At 40.2% G+C, this 18700-nt stretch overlaps 1 protein-coding gene and 1 long non-coding RNA gene across 4 annotated transcripts in view; one reads left to right on the plus strand and one right to left on the minus strand.

Annotated features, from left to right (window-relative positions):
* The window catches only part of GABRB3 (gamma-aminobutyric acid type A receptor subunit beta3), a 115325-nt gene extending 112288 nt beyond the window's left edge, over positions 1-3037 (minus strand). The window contains exons 1-3 of one of the 3 annotated variants that reach the window (XM_068681298.1): positions 2928-3037; positions 1928-2019; positions 1728-1795 (exon numbers count right to left, since the gene is read on the minus strand). In XM_068681298.1, coding sequence (XP_068537399.1) covers positions 1728-1795; positions 1928-2000 — 141 coding nt within the window. In that variant the 5' untranslated portion in view covers positions 2001-2019; positions 2928-3037. Of the gene's footprint in view, positions 1-1727; positions 1796-1927; positions 2020-2131; positions 2303-2412; positions 2600-2927 lie in introns of those variants that run through there. The other 2 variants (XM_068681307.1, XM_068681289.1) reach the window with 2 other exon arrangements.
* On the plus strand, positions 2418-3859 carry LOC137856235 (uncharacterized). The gene is made up of 2 exons (XR_011096297.1): positions 2418-3267; positions 3391-3859. It is a non-coding gene; the product is annotated as an uncharacterized lncRNA (long non-coding RNA).
* The last annotated feature ends 14841 nt before the right edge of the window (positions 3860-18700 follow it).

The following is an 18700-nucleotide window of genomic DNA, read 5'->3' on the forward strand; positions in this document are numbered from 1 at the left end:
TGTAGTTCACCAACCAGATGCCCTTTCTGCTCATTTTTTCCTGAAGTAAATACGTACAGTTTTTGGACCAACAATACTTCAGTACTTCCTTTCAGAAACAGTTCTTTGTTTCTGTTGGAAGATCAGGATTACTCTTTTTTTAGACTTTGCCTTGCCCCATTAGAGGACATAGAAGGAAACTCTTCATTTCTTTAATGCTCTGTCAAGTCATGGGAAACAGCGGGCACTAACTTGTACCCCTGCTAAAAACTAAAGCAAGTACTGGGCTGGCTCACCTGTCCTCTCGAGGAGCTCCCGTCTCATTTAAGATCTAAATGCTCAGTCTAGCAGCATAACAAGCAGCATATGTAATTTTTCCTCATATCCCTGCTACAGTGGGTTGGACAAATTATTTAAATGTAACAGGCTTTCCCATAGCTGAAAAAAAAAAAAATTCACTGCATATCCTGTCATTTTCTTTCACATCTTGGTCTGTTTTTCATATTTACTGCCAATGCGGCACTTCACACATAGAGAATGTTGTATATAAATTCAATTTGTAATTCACTGCTTTGCTAGGGATGAAGCATAGCCAAAGGTGGGAAGGTTGCAGTGGGAACAGTGAAGTCAGACTTCTGAATTACTCTTCAAGGACTCAGCTTTCATTTTATTGAGAAGCAATGCTACAGGTACAGGAGAGCCTGTGGAATATAAGAGATGTCCCTGCTGCTGCCTGAATTTGCAGGAAGCCTAAAACAAACTCTTACAAATGAGAGCTACCTCAATTGCCCCTCCTAAATGATTATACAGGAGGATGTTGGTGGCGCTTTAACCGTAAACAGACTGTATGTCTACATAAAACATCTGTAAAAGATCAGAAGCACAGCAAAAAGTTTCTATCTCAGCATTTTGGGTAAAGCAGGGGAAGAATGGGGCAGAATTAAGTAAAACACACAGATCACCTACAAAGCCAGGCTCTGTCAGCTTGTAACACTGCAACAATGCATTGAAGGAGGGGTACAGCTGGTGTTAGCATCATTAATTACTGAAAAATAGCTCGGCTTTTTAATGTACAGGATTATTTGTAATGACATAGAAACACAGAAACACAGCGCAGCCCGCTCGTTTTACTAGAAAAAAAAAAAAAAAAAACACGCTAGGTTTGCTAAAGGAAGGCTAGGAGGAAGAACCCGAGACCGAGGAGGAACGGAGAATTTGCTCAGAAACTCCACCTGGGATTCAGGATCAGGACAAGAAATGGCAAACCCACCTGCCGACGCCTGCCCACCCAGCCGCGCTGCCTCGGGGGCCGGGCTGCAGCAAGGCACTGAACGCACGCCGGTCCCTCGGTCAACCCGACAGCCCCCGAAAAACCACTCGGAGGAGCAAAAAGCGAGATGCCTCCCAAGTGCAGCCCGGTCCTGGTGCTCTCAGCATCGCTCCCCGGTGCTCGGGTGGGAGCTTGGCCGCCGCCGAGACCCCTTTTTTTTTTTTTTTCCGCTTTTCGCCCTCCCCGAGAAGCCCGGACTGTACGGGCGGTCGCTGCCAGCCACAGCCCCGCTCTGCTCGCACCGAGAGAGGAAGGAGCGAAATCCGAAAAAGCGAGTCCTACAGGGATGGAAAGTTTGGAGACCGAGAGGGGCTGCGCTCAGCACCCGGCCGGGCTCGACCTGCCCGGGCAGAGCGGCGGTGAATGGGGGGGATAAGGGGAGGGGGGATGACGGGCACCCCTTCACTCACTCACTCACCATGTTGACCTCGGAAACCATGTCGATGCTGGCGATGTCGATGTTCATCCCGACGCAGACGGGCGGACCTGCGGGCAGAGCACACTGGGTCAGCACACTCGGGGAGCCGAGCTGAGCCCAGCCGAGCCGGGCCGGGCCGGGCCGGGCAGCCCCGGGACAAAACGGGGGGGATGAGGGAAGCGGCAGCCGGTGCCACTCACCTCCGAAATCCGGGCGGAGGCGGATGTCGTAGCCCTTCAGCAGTTTATCCACAGTTTCTTTCACGAAGGACATGTTGCCGGGATCGTTCACACTGTGGGGGCGAGAGAGACGGGGGAGGCAGGGGCCGGGGTTGGGGAGCGGGGCGGGGGGCAGAGCCCATCCATCAGCGCGGTCCCCCGCCGCCGGGGCACGCTGCCTCCTACCTCTGGGCGCAGCAGACCACGGCCACCAGGACGGGAGCGGAGAAGATCCCGAAGATCCTGCCTCCCCCAAAGCCCCACATCCCTCCTCCCCGGGCTCCCTCCGCGCAGCAGCAGCAGCAGCAGCCGCCGCCGCCACCGCCGCGATCCGGCTGCCCCGGCTGCCGCTGAGGAAGAGGCGGAGGCGACAGTCCCCCGTTCTCCCCCCCACCCCACCCCGCCCTCCCACCCCAAAAAAAAGCCCCCACCCCCGCCCCGACACCGCAGCAGCCGCCCGCGCCCACCCCGCGGCCGCCGAGCCCCGGAGGAAGCCGCCCTCCGCCGGTGCCCTCCCGCCTGCCGGCAGAGGAGAGGAGGGGAGGGCGCCGCGGGGAGCGGGGGCTCGCCGGGGACGGGGCCCGGCAGCAGCCGGGGGCGACGGGGACAGCTCCCCGGGCACCCCTCGAGCACCGGGGCTGGCAGCCGGGGCAACCCGCGGCGCCCCCTGAGAGCCCCCCCTCACATCATGGCCACCCCCCGCCCCTTCATGGCCACCCCCCCTTCACATCACGGCCACCCCGCTGCCCTGTCATAGCCACTCCGTGAGGCCGGGGGCGAGGGGGCAGCCGCCCCTCCGCCGCCTCTCAGGTGGCCGCAGCCCCTCAGGAGCAACGCCCCGGGGCTCCAAGGGGGTGCCAGGGGCACGGGGGTGTCCCCCGACATGGCAGGGGGACGTGTGGGGGTACCCGGCCTGTCAGGTGGCTGTCGCCGTGTGTCTACCGAGAGCCAAACCCGCCGGCTCCCAGTCTTCGTTAATTACCCCGGGGTAATGAAGGGAGACGGCCCCGTGCCAAAGAGGCGTGCTGCGGGGGCTGCCCGCTGGCTGTGGGGTTGCCTGCGAGGCTCTGGGTGCTCCTGGTGAAATGCTAGTTGGGGTGGAGGCAGCGCAGTTGTTGTTATTGTTAACCTCCTTCCAGGTTAATTAGGCCTTTCAGCAGGACTAATTGGCGTGGAAACAGAAGCACGCTGACTTGGCTATATTGCTTTCGGCTCCAGAGCCAGCTCTTTGTCAATGCCAACACAGGGACCTCTCTGCCATGCCCTACCGGCAGCATAAACATATCCCTAGCCAGCTCCGGGTTCTGGTTACACCACGATCGGTGGGCACCGATCTATCCCAGAGCACAAAATTTTACTAGGCAAGGGGAGGGAAACAATACATATTTTTTTTGCACTTCTTCTCTTACAACCTGTTTTACTTTCTACATCTCTTCTTCCCTCAGAGAAACTGCAAGGAAGAGGACAGACACTTGAGGAATGCTGAGTTTTTTTGTAAGGGTGAGAAAGCACAGACAGCTTTTTGTGTCTTCCCCAACAAATTCTTGAGAAGAAAGAGGAGTGCAGTCCATGTTGTATGTACTGACCCTGTTGCCACTGCAATTAATAAGAAACCTACAATAAAGGGGAGAGCAGGCCCAGCTTTAAAAACAATGAAAAAGCATATAGGCCATGAGGAAAAATGTGGAGGAACTGACTTTGGCCAAATCTGATTTCATTATAAGTTGTTAGGCTTTTTTTGTTGTTGTTGTTGTTGTCGTTTTGTGTTTGTTTTGTTTGTTTTAAACAGTGCCATAATTACTATGATTACAGAGTAGGTGAAATCTTTTATTTGAAAACTTGAGAGTCATGACATGAAGCATACCTGACTCAGGGGCTCAAACATTAAACACCTGTATGTACATACATAACTGATTTGAGAAACCTGGATCATTTTTTTGTTGTTGTTTCTTCGTTTTTAATACTATGGGATGGGCAGTCCTGAACACCAGATCTTTCAAAGTCTTCAGAGAAAGTGAAGTTAGGGAAGGGTACCAACCCATTTCTGTCTCCCTAAATGCCGGAAGAGAACATTAACACCAATGAAAATATTTCTTACAAAGAATTTAATGTGATTTAAAAGTGTATTTGAACACTAATAACTTTTCTTAAATAGGATGTCAGTTTTATAACAGAAATAAAATATTTTAGAGAACAGTACTTCTGATTAATGCACTATTCTGGTACTTTGAAAACACATCTGAGGTATGAATGAATCAAAAGTGATGTAGAGTCTGACATTTTATCACTTCATTTAAGTATTTATCTTCCTGAGCTTTCAGAGCAATTGTTTCTATGTATTTGTGGGTGTTTTAAAGATAACCCAGGCTGGAGCTGATGGGACAGGAAAGTAGCTAGGGGGGTTTGGAGCATTTCTTCTTTGGGATTTTGAATTCAGTTAGGCTTAGCAATAGCTGAATGACATTACAAATGAGAAATTTAGAATGAATTTCATGAAAGGTAAAAATCATCTTGACTTCCCTGTACATGTGACATTTACTGTGAAAATGGCACTTCAGGTTTTGCGCACAGAGAAGACTCAGAACACATCTTCTGTAGCACCAGTCTGGAGGTGAGGCTCGGACAAGCTCCTTGGAGCACAGAGTATTTAAGGAAATGATGGATGCAAAGATTTTTGGAGAGCTGTTTAATGTGGTCAGTAGGAAGAAAAAGGCACGGAAATAGGTTCCTTGTTCTGCCCCAAAATTCACCACCCTTACTCTGTTCCCGGAATTAAGCTCCTAAACAAGTCAGGAAGGAGTCTGGCTACTTTTATTCAGAAAAACAAAGCACCCAGTCAGAGCATGCAGGTGCTAGGTCCAAGAACAGCTGAGGACGTGTCTCCTGAGATCAGTGTGAGCTGCAGGACGTCAAGGTAAGGTTTTCTCTTTTGAAATGGTTCACTTTACAGCAAATACTTAAATAAGTGAGGGGGAAAGAGTTAACATGAGTTTGTGGCCTACTGGTTTGGCTGTTATCTATGAAGTCCCATTGTTTCATAATCAAGTAATTCATGAACTAATTACTGGATAAAATAAATGGAACCTGATTCTCTGCTTCCCTTAGCCACAATCATAACTCATTCTCACTCTTGCTCTTTTTCTAACATACAGTCTTTCTGTTCCAGCAAAACTCTTCCTGTAAAAGATGAGACTTCAAATGTTGTAGTTCAGGGACTAAAATTGATCATGGTTTCTGCTGCAGTGAGTGTTCTAGCCTTTAGGCCACTGGACAGTTAAGATCTATGCTCCTGATCAAATTTTAATCAATAAGGCAAGCATAGTAATACTGTTTTCTTCCTTGGCATTGCCAATATTGGTAAAGGACGCTTCAAAAAATTGATTAAGTCTAATCTGCAGAGGCAAGCATTATGTGTGGAGGAGCAAAAGGACTGCCCTTGGGATGATGCAAATACATGTAGAAGAGTACACCTGCTAGGCCTGGATGTGAAAGAAATCCATGGGGTGAGTGGGGTTGCAATGGATTCCTTGGCTGTGCTGGTGTTAGCAAATACTGAGGCTGCTCTGTAGCTCAGAACAGCTGTTGCTGAGGACCCAACATCCATGCTATACACATTTTGGGTGTGTTTTCTTGGAAACAGTTTGAAATTCTTGTTAGCAGCTGGACCACATTTGGTATGCTGCTGGAGTGCATTATCCACCTTAGTTTTGTAGAAAGGAATCTAGATCATGTGCTTTGAGACTGCTCTGTGAAGTGAACCAAAGCACAGTAAGTGGGAATGATCAAACAATTCAATTCATGAGCACAGTCCTGATTTGCCCTAACGTACTGTGTGGATGCACTCATCATCTCATTTCAGAAGGAGCTAGAGCAGAGCACACTCAGCCTTGGTTAAAGGATAGAAATTGTTGAAGGCATTGGGAATGGAATGAAGAGTCACTCAAAATTTTGGAATGAATTCTAGGTTTGTTCATCCCTATCAATACTAGTGGAGATACAGAAGAGGAGCCAATGGCTGGATCGCCTAGAGAAGGAGAAAGGTCTGCTTACAACAGATGCATTTGCAGAACTACTACTATCAGTCACCAGACTGTAGGAGAAGGACTGGCTTGAGAATCAGGGAAGAAGTATTTGATCACACCATGCAATATATCATTGAGCTCTTACACTGGAAAGTGGTACTGAGGCTTTACCTGACAAAATGAACATAACCCAACTTACACACTGAGGTCAGAATCACTTATCAGAACATTTTCTTTTTCATTTTCCTCTCTGGCTTCTCTGTCATTTAACTGATTTTGACAGAGATCCAGTCTTATCCTGAAGCAAACTGCAATCACAGAAGGTTCAGAGGTACAAAACAGAGACAGACAGAAACTAAAGAAATGTGGGAAGAATTGCTGCTACAGCTGAAGTGTTGTCTTCTGAGGAACACAGGACATTAATCTTACTTGGCTGAGACTCATGCTGCTGCTTACCTATTCTGCCTTGCAGCAATTTTAATAGCCTGCTGGTTTAACCTGCTGAGAAGGTGTAATTAATAAAGCAGGCTGGAAAAAAAAAATCCACAAGAAAATTTTCATGGTTTTTTTTTTTTTTTTTTTTTTTTTTCCCTTTCCAAGCTTGGTTTCCTTTTTACTTTATTTAATCAAAAGTTGATGGGCATTTTTTCTAAAGCACCATTCAACAGAAACTTAATGCTTTCTTCAGAAAGCTCAGCTTTCTTGCTTTTCTTCCTATAAAGGAAGAAGGTTAAACCACGACAGTACCTTAGTAGAAATTGAGCTTTAGAGTGATAACAGAAGGCTGGGGAGTGGATGCATGGCATCAGGGCTTAGGGAATACTCTGCAGTGGGACAGTTTTATGCGCTGCGCTCTGGTTCTTCAAATAATGAGCAATGGTTGTTGGGTATGCTATGCAAGGAAAACAGTATTATATTTACCTAGTTTATAATGTATGTAATGTATTTATCTATATTTGTCAGAAAGTGTATGTAATGTTTGTTGATGTTGAGTTTACGCTGAGTTTATACTCATTGTCCCCATTTCTGTCAGGCAGTGTTGCATGAATCCATTTCCTTTGGTTGTATAATTTGCTGGTTTTCATTTAATTATACTGAAATATTTATGTTGTTATGTCAACAGTTCTGATGTAGTAGAGATCTTAATGTTTCAGTGGGCCACACAAGAATGAGGTATTAATCAATATGAGTAATGGGGACAAAAACCTGCCTTTGATAAGAGGCTTGACCCAATTTGTTTTGAACTTCTGTTTAATTTTCAGATGGTTATTTTTCTTCATATTCAAGAAAATAGAACAAAAATTTGCATTATCTGAATGAATTTAGAATAGCATTCCTGCACTGTTCCATTTCTTTGGAGGCAAAACCTCTGGATTATGCACATTATGAGTCAGACATCAAAATAAAAATCCATTGACACTTTGGCAGAGGAAGAAATAATCGAGGCTCTTTATAACTCACATTTTTTCATCATAAAGATTAATGATTATGCGCTGAAATAACACAAATGCATTAGAGAAGCCTTAGTGCTTTGGAAGTACAACTCTTTAAGTCTCTGTCCTGATGAAGACACAGTCTGTGTTTAGAAAAACAAGTAACTGGGTTTTGATTTATATTTTTTTTACTGCAGCTGCAGTTGAGGAAGAATTATTTTACATAGGACTTCATTCTTAAGTGTTTCTACTTCAGTGTTTTCATCTAAATCCCTTTGTCAGGAGCACATTGCTCTTAACAAAATAATATGAAGCAGTTACCTTTTCTCTCTAAGTCTGGATTAAATAGAATGCTATAGCCCTTTTCTTTGTGTTTTCATATTTAGGCAATAACATTATGAATTTATTTTGCCATAATTATTGTTTATGCATTTTTACTAGAGTGGACAAAATTTGACGTCAAAACCAAAGCTAAATTGTGCAGGACATTATACGGAGTGAGGAAGACAAGTGTTTGAATTGCTTATATTTAGTATTATGTATATTTAAAGGAAGATCAAATAAGTATTCTAGCTGATGTATCTCTATAAGGACTGGCTAAAACACTATAATACAGGGTAACAAAAAAAAAGCTACGGATTGAATAAAGTGAAACTCTGATGTATGTCTTGCTCTCTAGGTAGTTTTATTTGTTTGTTTTTGTTTTGTTTTGTTTGTTTGTTTAATTTATGCTAAGGAGGGGGAAAGGAAATGTTTCAGAGTGTGGAGAGTGTGGAGGTATGTTTATACAGAGGCTACATCCCCACCATTCACTGCCAAGATGCAGCACTGTGCTCATGGAAGTGCCTTGTTGTCTTTTTAAATGCATCCCCTCTTCCCCAAGCTGCCCTTCTCTCTGGGTCCCAAAGCACTGGCATCAGAAACACCCACAGTTAAGCTCAGAATACACAGAATGGGATCATGGGCCATATTCCATCTGTGGGATAACATGTAAATTAAGATGGCTGTGTAAGTAAATTTCTCTGTCATATTCTCTGTATACAAAGGGTAATCTCTCTCTATAAAAGGGAAACATTATTAGGTAGATATAGAATTTTGAGCATGATGATCTAAAACATTTGTTATTATTCCTTAATTTAAAGATTATGTCATGGCTCAGGAAAAATAAGGTTTTAAAATAAATGTTAATAATAGTTACTGTTAAAGAATTAACATTCCATTTATAGATAATAATCACATTTTAAAAGTACTTTTTGTTACTCACCTTGTGTCATAAATTGCATATAATTTTTTGTTTTCTTCAACTGCATTCCTGAAAAGAGAGAATGAGAGAATATCATTTGCATGCCCTGTGTCCATTGCCAAAAAAAAACAGAGTTTAGGGCCTTAAAGGTTTTCAGACCATCATTGTAGAAACTAGGGATAGGAAGAAAATCTTTAAATTGACTTGTTCAACCCCTGGCATCACAGCATTGTAATAATCTTTTGGAAATTGTCTAAGTGGTTTTTAATTATAGATCTATAACTCTGTTGCCAAGAAATGAAAAAGGAAAAAAGTAGTCACTGCTTTTGTGAAAAACACAATACAACAATATAGTTTCGATCAAGCTATGTGAATAATTTTCAGAAAAAAAAAATAATCTAATTGATCCAGATGAACATTATCCAATTCAGTTATTTTATTATTTTTATAAGTCTAACCAAAAAATCCTACTGAAGTTGAATGCAATATATTCAATATAAAAATAAATATTTTGTGAGATTTTGAATATTTTAATGTGTTTGAAGAAATGAAGTCGATTTAAAAAGAGGAAAATTTGAAGACTTGAAGCTTAATTCTGTATTTCTGAGCTTCTTCAACTGAAATCCCTCTGACTTTGCAGAACACATTTTGAATTTTTTGACTAGAGAAGAGATTTTCTTTCTGACATTTTTGGTTTGTTTCAGAATATGTGGGAATAAAAGGCTCCCCTGAAATAATGCCACTGGTTTAAGGGGTTTAAGATACAACACAAGGAGATACTGTCTGGAATGTGTTGGCTTTGCTGGAATCAGCAATAAAATATAAGCTTTAGCTAAGTAGTTTCTGATAAGGCGTGATGAATGTAAGGGGCACTCCATAATAAATATTGATTTGTATCTTCCAATCTGATTTATGTCTCTGTGCATTACTTTACCTGTCTGCTTAGAGATGTTAAAGAGAAGGAACTAAAAGCATGGGGTAAATGATCCTGAGTATGAATGCATTAAGCTCCACTTACATGGGAAAGGTAGATATTGGGTTTGGTCCCTGTTCCTGGAATGGTTATGCATCTCGCATTAAATATGCACTGGATAAAGGATGTTAACCACTGAATATTGTGAATGCCTGATTGCTTTGTACATTGGGTGGGGAGATGTGGAGCGTCTCTCATGCCATGGATCCCCTTGTAATAGCCAGCCATCTAAAACAGAACTGGTGGAGCTGGGCAGCTTTCCAGTTAGATGCCACCATCTAGTCCATTTAAGATGCCCTGAGTTACTTGAGACACTGCATAGGGCTGCGATGTAACACAGGACCTAGAGGAGACATACACTTTTCTGGAGAGGTGACTGGAGTCCAATGGGGATACCTCAGAGCATCTTAATGGCCAGGGATGCTTGTGTCTGGGAACTGAGTTGAGCCTCCTGGGTCAGATCCCATACAAGATAAAGATCCCCAGCTTCCAATATGTAGGCTCCGTTCACTGAGTTGACTGTATCTTTGTTGACACAATGGGAGCACCCAGTTCTCATGTAGACACCTACATCTAATCTTCACTTGAATCCTATTCTTTGATACTTCTTTTTATAGGTCTAGGAATCAGGATTCACAAACCACATTGCTGTAAAGATCACAGTATTGCATGCCTGAGACCACACCTCTATTATGGTTAGATTGCCATTCTCAAGGACAGTTTTTTCTGATGTCCATACTTCTTGTCTGGTCCACCATGACTCAGAGTAGGCTTGGGGTAATTTCTTTAGCTTAGCAAAGGAGAGAGGAGGGGAGGAAGGATATCAAAGGAGCATCTCAAGCCCCAGGATTGGCCCAAATTTACCCCTTGACTATGGTCGTATATCTCCTTTTGGTAGAGTCACATGGTCAGTGTTGAGAAGAAGTCTGGGCTCTTTCCCAAAATGTCCAAGGCCACTTGCTGGAAGGTATTGGAATAAGCACTCTACATTTGCAGAGGTTGGATATAGAGTGAGGGAGCATGCTCAGCCTTAGTCTTCCTTTAGGACTATGCTCCCAAACCTAGCCAAAGGAACGGCAGCTGAAGATGCATCTTAGCTGATGTCCAGAAAAATGGCATGGGATTGATAGCAAATGAGCTATGGGTGGAAGAGAGCACCATTTCTACATTACCATGTACAGTATAGATGGAATAAGTGTCTGGTCTTGATTCCCTTAGCTAAATATATCCATATATATTAGATAAAAAGATGCTTGCATAAATTTACAGTTTCTGTTAATATATTTATTAAAAAAAAATTCAAAAGAGCGCAAATATCTTGTATGGCCACCATTTATTTTATAACTTTTAGCATCCATCAGCAAAAATGCCAATATCAGGACAGAATTAACTTAGCTTCTTTTTTTTGGAAGAAAAATTGTAATAGCAAGGGAGCTTGGGAAAACAGTTAGGCAAATGTATCAGGAAAGAATCAAATGTCATCTTTTAAATGTTGAAGTTTCACAATGGGCTTTTATTCAGACTGATAATGCACTCCATTTTTTTTCTTCTCATAGAAAAATGTAGACACGTCTTGATGTTGAAATTCTCTTATTCAGCAGAGTGGTAAAATCCTTTGGTCTCTGCATTGAAAAATGCCTCCTTGTGAATGATGAGTAAATTGAGTTCATCTCCTACAGAAGTCTCCTACTGCTGTCTGCCTGGCACCAGTAGAAGACATGCTTCTGAAAGTATTACAGAAGTAATTCCCCCATCACAAAAGCACCACATTAAAAGTACTTATATTAAAAGCACTTTGTTGTATATGAATATCATTATATAATTGATTATTCCCATTAAAATGCTTTGCATCCTTATCACAACTTTAATAAAAGAACAAAACTGCTTTGAATATTATACATGCACTTGCCTAGAGCCACTATTAGCAGAGAGGCTCTGTGTGCAGCCAGGCAGTTGTTGATGGTAAATCAAATGGAGGGCATATGGTTTTAGTATTGCTGCTGGTGGAGTTTTTGTTGCTAGAAAGAGCTAATGTTTTGTATTTAGGATTATTAAACTAACAAAAATAGTAGCTCATATTTCTGCTTTTTTTTTTTTTTTTTTTTCCCCAGCTCCCTGCAAGTCTCACTCAGTATAATACAGGAAAAGATACCATGAGCAACCTATACTGGAAGGTTAGAACTTTTCTGAACTACAAAATAACAGCTTTATGGTCTTTTTTAAAGCCTGAACTGTTCCTAGATGATACCACGATTCAGAATGTCTGTCACTGGGATTCCTCCTTACTGATGTAAACGTCAAAAATTAAATGTGTCTGGTCTGAGATGGTTACCATAGGCTACTTTAATAATCAATGGAAAAGAAAAACAAACAAACAAGAAGTCCAAAGACTGAAAGCAACTCCGAAGACTGAAAAAGACTAAAGCAGTGTAGATGAATCATCCTTCGCAGTAACTATGAACAGAGCCTGTACTTAGCTAGATCCCTAACTTTTGGATGTGTAATATTGCATGAGATAAATTCCACCCATGGTGATTAAATGGGAAGGAAAGCTAGATGTGTTTCCATATATTGAGGATATTGCCCTCCAAAAGCTTATCAGATGAAGATTGCATACGTGTTTTAAGTTGTATCTCCATGAGGAATATGTCTGCTAATGGAAGTTAGGCAGCAAAGAAACAGGAAAGCTGTTATATTAGTACTCTATTGCTGGAATTGGTAGTGTCTTTTAACTAAATGTAAGTTAAATTTTAAACATAAATCATCATTTTGTGTCACACCTTTAAATCTTACAAGATCATATAAAAGCAAAAATTAAGTTAAATATCATATTCATTTGAAAATAATCTTTAGGAGAGTGAAATGTAAAAGCCCCTTCTGGATTCAGGCCAGGGCACAAAGCAATGTTAGTGAATCACAGAATGCTTAACAAGTACTCTTGATGTTGTGTATCTACTAAAATGATTCAGCATAAAAATAGAGATACAAAGGCTAATATTTATAGCTCAGAAGATAATGCTAACAACAAGAAAGAGCTATTTCAGCTTCAGATTCTGAAAGCATCTGAACATTGACACTACTATTGAGAATACTTTCCTTTTCTACTCTAAAAAGAACTCTGCACACTTTGCACAAGCCGTGTACAAACAGAATGAAAAACAAAAGGGATGCTGAACTCCCTCTCCACAGACTTGAAGAATGCATACCTAGAGGCTTTTATATCCTGAAGTGAAGAAAATACTTCTGTTGATTGACCCACCATACACCACAGAGTCCCAATTAAGCCTGTACTACATGGCTTTGGTGCAATAACTACCGATTGTAACAGCCAGATGCAAAGCTTCAAGGTAAAACTTCCTCCTGAGAACAGCAGTTTCTGGACTCAGGACTGCTCAACTCACCTTGCCAACCCTCCCTCCAGAAACTTCAGAAGCAGTGAGGCACCCACACCAATGAGTCAAAAAATTCACTTTCTCTTTTCTGAGGAGTTTCAATCCATGCTAACTGGGCTGGATATTCCAGAGCATCACTGTCATCCAGCAAGATAGGCACTAACAAATTATTTCAGCCTATCAAGATAAGAAAGTACAGACTGAAATGCCAAATGTAAAAATGGGAAACTGTGTTTAAGACTCCTGGGATATTATAGACACAGTTATTGAATTACCATTGTAGAGCTGCTGAAACCTCAGTAAGCATCAGATGATGGAGGTTTCTGCTAGAAATGTACAATTCACATAGCTATCTTTTATTTTTGAAAGTATAAATTAAGTGGATGCAAGCCAAGTTTTCATAAATAATGCCAAAAATGTTTATGTATGAGAAGCTTAAACTATGTGGCTCTAGCTGAAATAAATGTTTCAGTGAACATGATGATTTTAAACATGATTTATTCAAATGTTATGTTAAGTAAGCATTCAATATGCTTTTATGTAATACTGATGCCCAAGTTACATGTAATTATGATGACATTATAGCATCCCTGATCTTTCATAACCTCTCTAGAAATTCATTTTTCCCAGCATCAAGCTCCACAAATAATATGGAAGTGACAATGTCACATAGCATAAACAGTTACCAGAACAATGCTTTTCAGGTCCAATTCTATGAGGGCTAGCCACTCTTGACTCCTTTTGACATCAGCCAGAGCTGGGAAGTTTAGTGTTGCTCAGAAACATGCCAATGAATTAGCAAGTCTGCAAGCCTGTTCATTGGCATTTAAGAGCAAGGTGGGAAGGATGAAGTCAGGATATGTCAGGATGTAGACTCCTATTTAATCACATTTTAAATCACTGATACTCTTGAAGTGTATAGTTCTAGTTGAAATCCATCATTTTCTATGTTTTTTTTTTTTTTTTTTTTTTTTTCCTACAGGGTTTCCTTTTCTATTTTTCTTTTCTTTTCTTTTCTTTTCTTTTCTTTTCTTTTCTTTTCTTTTCTTTTCTTTTCTTTTCTTTTCTTTTCTTTTCTTTTCTTTTCTTTTCTTTTCTTTTCTTTTCTTTTCTTTTCTTTTCTTTTCTTTTCTTTTCTTTTCTTTTTTTCTTTTCTTTTCTTTTCTTTTCTTTTCTTTTCTTTTCTTTTCTTTTCTTTTCTTTTCTTTTCTTTTCTTTTCTTTTCTTTTCTTTTCTTTTCTTTTCTTTTCTTTTCTTTTCTTTTCTCTTTCTCTTTGGTAAACGTGAACATAACAGGACTGAACGGGACTGGTACAATATTGTATAAATCTGTGGTCTACCCACATCCTGTAAACTTAGTGCTGTGCTTCTCAAAGAGCTTGAGAGATAGATAAAGGTACAGGAAAAAGCAATAGGGATGATTAGATGTATGAAATGGCATCAGTAAGAAAAAAGAGACTTAGGCTGAGACTGTTAAGTCTGGAAAGCAGATGAGGGAGGGGAGATTTGATAGATGTATCTGAAGTCACAGGCTGCATAAATGATTATTTGTTATTGCTTGTACTATATATATATATATATATATAAGTATATGTATATATATATATATATAAAGGAGCACTCAGATGACCAAGGCAATGGGTCTAAAGCAAGCAATACAAAGTCCTTTTTCACACAATGCATAATTAAATTGTGGAGTTCATTGCCAGAGGAAGCTGTGGAGGCCAAAGTTATAAATGGGCTCAAAAATCCATTAGACAAATGCATGAAAGGGAGCTCCATCAATGGCTATTAAAATCAATGTTTTGAATGCACCCTCTGGCTGAGGAAGTCCATAAACCTCAGACTGCCTGAAGCTGGAAGGTTATACCTAGGAAAGAATTACCTTCCATCTGTCCCATTTCTTATGCTCTTCTCAAAGTATGTGCTACTGCCCATTTTCAGATGCAGGAGACTCAACTGGATGCAGCTTTGGCTTGAATCCATATGGGAATTTTTATGTTTAGTGTGATCAGAAATACATGTTCTTGATCTACTGTCGCTCAGACCTAAAACAATTTTCAGATCTTCAACTGTCCTGCAGTTTGCATTACTATATTCTTCACAGACAAACCAACGATTTTGTTTCTCTGTCCTTATGTCAGCAGTTCTTCACCCCAGAAATTCATGCAGTTGCATATTTCAGGTTTTTGTTCTCCCATCACCTGAAGCATTTGCATACATGCCAGAATGATCAAAAGTTTGACATTCCTGAGATATTAGAGTGCTGTCACAAAATACATGTGTTCTTTTAAGAAAGTAAGAAAGAAAAAACCTTTCAGATGCATTTAGTGTGCATAAAATCCTGTAAGAAAAAAAAAAAAAATCCCACACCCTCTCTACACTTTCACAGACCAGAATACATATGTATTCAGCAAGTGTCCTAATTATAAAAAGTGTGAGATGTACTTCTCAGCACAAGGATTGTGCACCTTTGATGTGAATTGGAGTGCATTTCAACTTCAGTAGCATGAGAAATTTGAAATTCCGACTTAGAAAGAAACCCACTCTCTCAATCTCTTCAATTTCTTTCATTTTTTTCCAATTTTACTTTATTTTTTCATTTTCAGAATGAAGGGTAGTAGTCCAAGTAAAATAAAAATTAATTAATGAAGAGTAGTTGATATCACTTCTGGACAGCTCATGACTGTAAAGGCCAGCTGCCCACAGGGGGACCTTAGCTTTTCCATGCAAAGTTATATGGGAAGCAGAAGGGAGCCTTGAGTCTCAAACTTCTGTCCAACTGGGGATTTTAAATGTTACTCAGTGACCTGTATTACACAACGTAGAGGTCATCCTGACCCAAAGTTATGACAGTTTTGAATGAAAGTAGTGTTGCTAACAAGCTCTGTGCTGAACTTGGTGCTGTTCTACAATAGCCATGCCAACGAGCACATCTATTTGACAGGGCCCATTAGGTAACCCTCAGGTATACTTTTAGTGTCAAAATTTAAGGTGCCCTTGTTCTCCTTAGAATTTAGGGCTTTTATTGATCATTCCTTGGATTGTGGACAGTCACAGGAGACCCAAAAAATTGTTTCTTTTGTTCTGTTTTGAAATATAAAATTCTAGAAAGAGAGGATAGAAGTTTTTTCCATGAAATACCCAAGTATTATATTTATTTGAAAAACTGTCATGAAGAAGAATAACTTCTCAATCCATGGTATTGTTTTACAGAAATGTGTGTAATAGGGTTAGGAATGCCCTGACATAAACACACACACCAGACAATGTACTTGTGCAGACAAAGCTAGCCTCTAAATTGTGCACTGAAAAATCAAAAACAAACAAACAAAAAAAAGTCAAGATGTTGAAGAGGTGTATGATCAGAAGAAATAATCAGTTGGGTATATGCATGATAATACTTCCTCACAGGTTGCTACTGTTTTGTAACTACAGATCAGAATAATTATTCTAAGTGATCTTTAGCTCTTTTGGTTGTTTAGGTAGGAAGTCTTTATAAATTTAAAGGCTGTCAGGCCACAGTGTGTCAGGAAATTTGAATGTAAGAGCCCAGCCCTAACATTTACATTCCTAGGTTATGTTTCAGAGCTGGTTGTAACTGTTAAGAATATTTCTTTTGGGACCTTTAAGTGCATTGTATCATAGCCTCGAGCTATACTTTCTTTCATCCACAACTCTTCTTTAAACATCAGAAGTTTTGATTTAAAAGAGAAACAAGATGGTAACAGAGTGTATGCATCTCTCCGTTTTCCCTACTTCATGTCAAGTGTGAGGGTGAGAGAACTGTAAAGTTTAGTTAAACAGTCATGGCAGGCTACAAAAAAAAAAATAAATTGGAAATGTTCCATGAATCAGAAAACATGGAAATGGTCTTTGCTTTAAAAATGAATCAGAGGAACTAACAGCATTTTTTACAGGTTTTTGAGATGTGACTGTACATTTAAACTGTCCTGAATATACTGGGACATCCCACCATCTGTTGCAGGAGTCCTTTATTCTAATTTAATGCTTTTAATAAGGCTCAGTGGAACTTCCACAGATTAAACTTTTGTTTAAAATGCAAAATGAACTTCTAGTGACACTGAAAAACTCTCAGTGTCCTCTTGACTTTGCTAAAAAGGAAAATATTGACTTTAAAGAATTAAGTAGCTGAGATATTTTTATTCAAGTGATGTTTCAAAATTCCCTCCATCTATATTTTAAAACATGGTGAAGTGCTTTAGCGTGAAAAAAAAAAAAAAAAAAGACTGCTGAAATCCAAAACACATTTTTCAATACCTCAGCTCATCAAGAATTTTATGAAGAGTTTTGGGTAAGTCTGAGATACTTTTTTTTTTTTTAAAATACCCAGAAAACAACAACAACATCTATTCATACTCCTTCATTTGTTCATATTCATGCAGTGTCTATTCACCCACTAGATTCTCTAAATTGCCTGGCTTTATTCATCATCTTTAGTAATTGTACTATACATGCAAAATGGCTAAAAGGATTTAATATGGTTTTAAGCTATAATTGGCATTTTTCTGTCAAAGCTCTCAAATGTTGCATATATGTAGTTATATTAGATGATGTAGTACTGAGGCACCTGAAACCTCAGAGAAGAAAGTGGGTATTTCATCACCATTTAAAAATCCCACTTAAGGAATATGGGTCAAGCATCATGGAATTAAATCATTTGTCAATGCTATCCCATGAGTCCTAGTTGTAAGGTTTCCCTGGCAGATAAGGAGGAGAATGTGTCTCCTCACACCCAATACTTTGTTCTGTTTTCTAGGAAACATAGGTGGTATTTTCCACCCATGAAAGCAATTCTATATTCAAGAGTGCTTTAGACAAAATAAATCAATTCAACATCCATTTCACAGTACTTCAGACATTCTGATACTCTTCATTTTGGCATGCATAACTCTTTTATAGATGTACATGATTAAATATAGATTAACATTGAACTAGAGATTGCTGAAATTTAGGAGTTATGGAGGAATTGACTTCCCACTGAAAGCTGTGTGCCAGTGAATGCAATTTTGGTCATTGGGCAAATGAGACACCAATTCCTCCATACCAGAAAAGTTCTCATTGCTCCAAAACTACCCACTTACTTCTTGTTCCCTTTCACCACTACCCTGAATCCTTTTGATGTTGGGCATGCGGAGCCCCGGCTGAACGGGAGCACAGTGAGGCTGTCAGGATGTGCTGGGTCTTCACTACTGCTGGGCTTGAGGGAACTGCCCTCTCTCCTGGTGGCTCTGTAAGTACTTGTCCTCTTCTTTCTCACTTTCTGTAAGTTTCTACAGGAAATCACTGAATAGGATATGCAATGTTTCCACTCTTACAAACTCATAGCTGTACAGAGATTTGCCATTTCACTAGGTGTCTGTATACTTAGCAGCAGCTTTAAATCTTAGCAGAGTATCTTGGTAGAAATGTCCATAATGAAAATAAGTTATAGTTCACTGAACTTTAGATCCAATTTCTTTTTTTTTTGCTTTAGAAATCAGTGTCATATTATGCTTTACAAATTTTCTTGCTTTTCATTGAATGCATACAATCCAATAACTTTCAGAAAGTTTAAAACCTCATTCTTTAAAACAGTAGCAAATTGAACAAAACACATACTTCATCAACGTTTATTCCTTCCTTAACATGATCCCTTCAGTATTAAATGAAATCGCTATAAGTCCACTGT

This window comes from Anas acuta, chromosome 1, assembly GCF_963932015.1.
Source record: "Anas acuta chromosome 1, bAnaAcu1.1, whole genome shotgun sequence".
NCBI classification, from domain to species: Eukaryota; Metazoa; Chordata; class Aves; order Anseriformes; family Anatidae; genus Anas; species Anas acuta.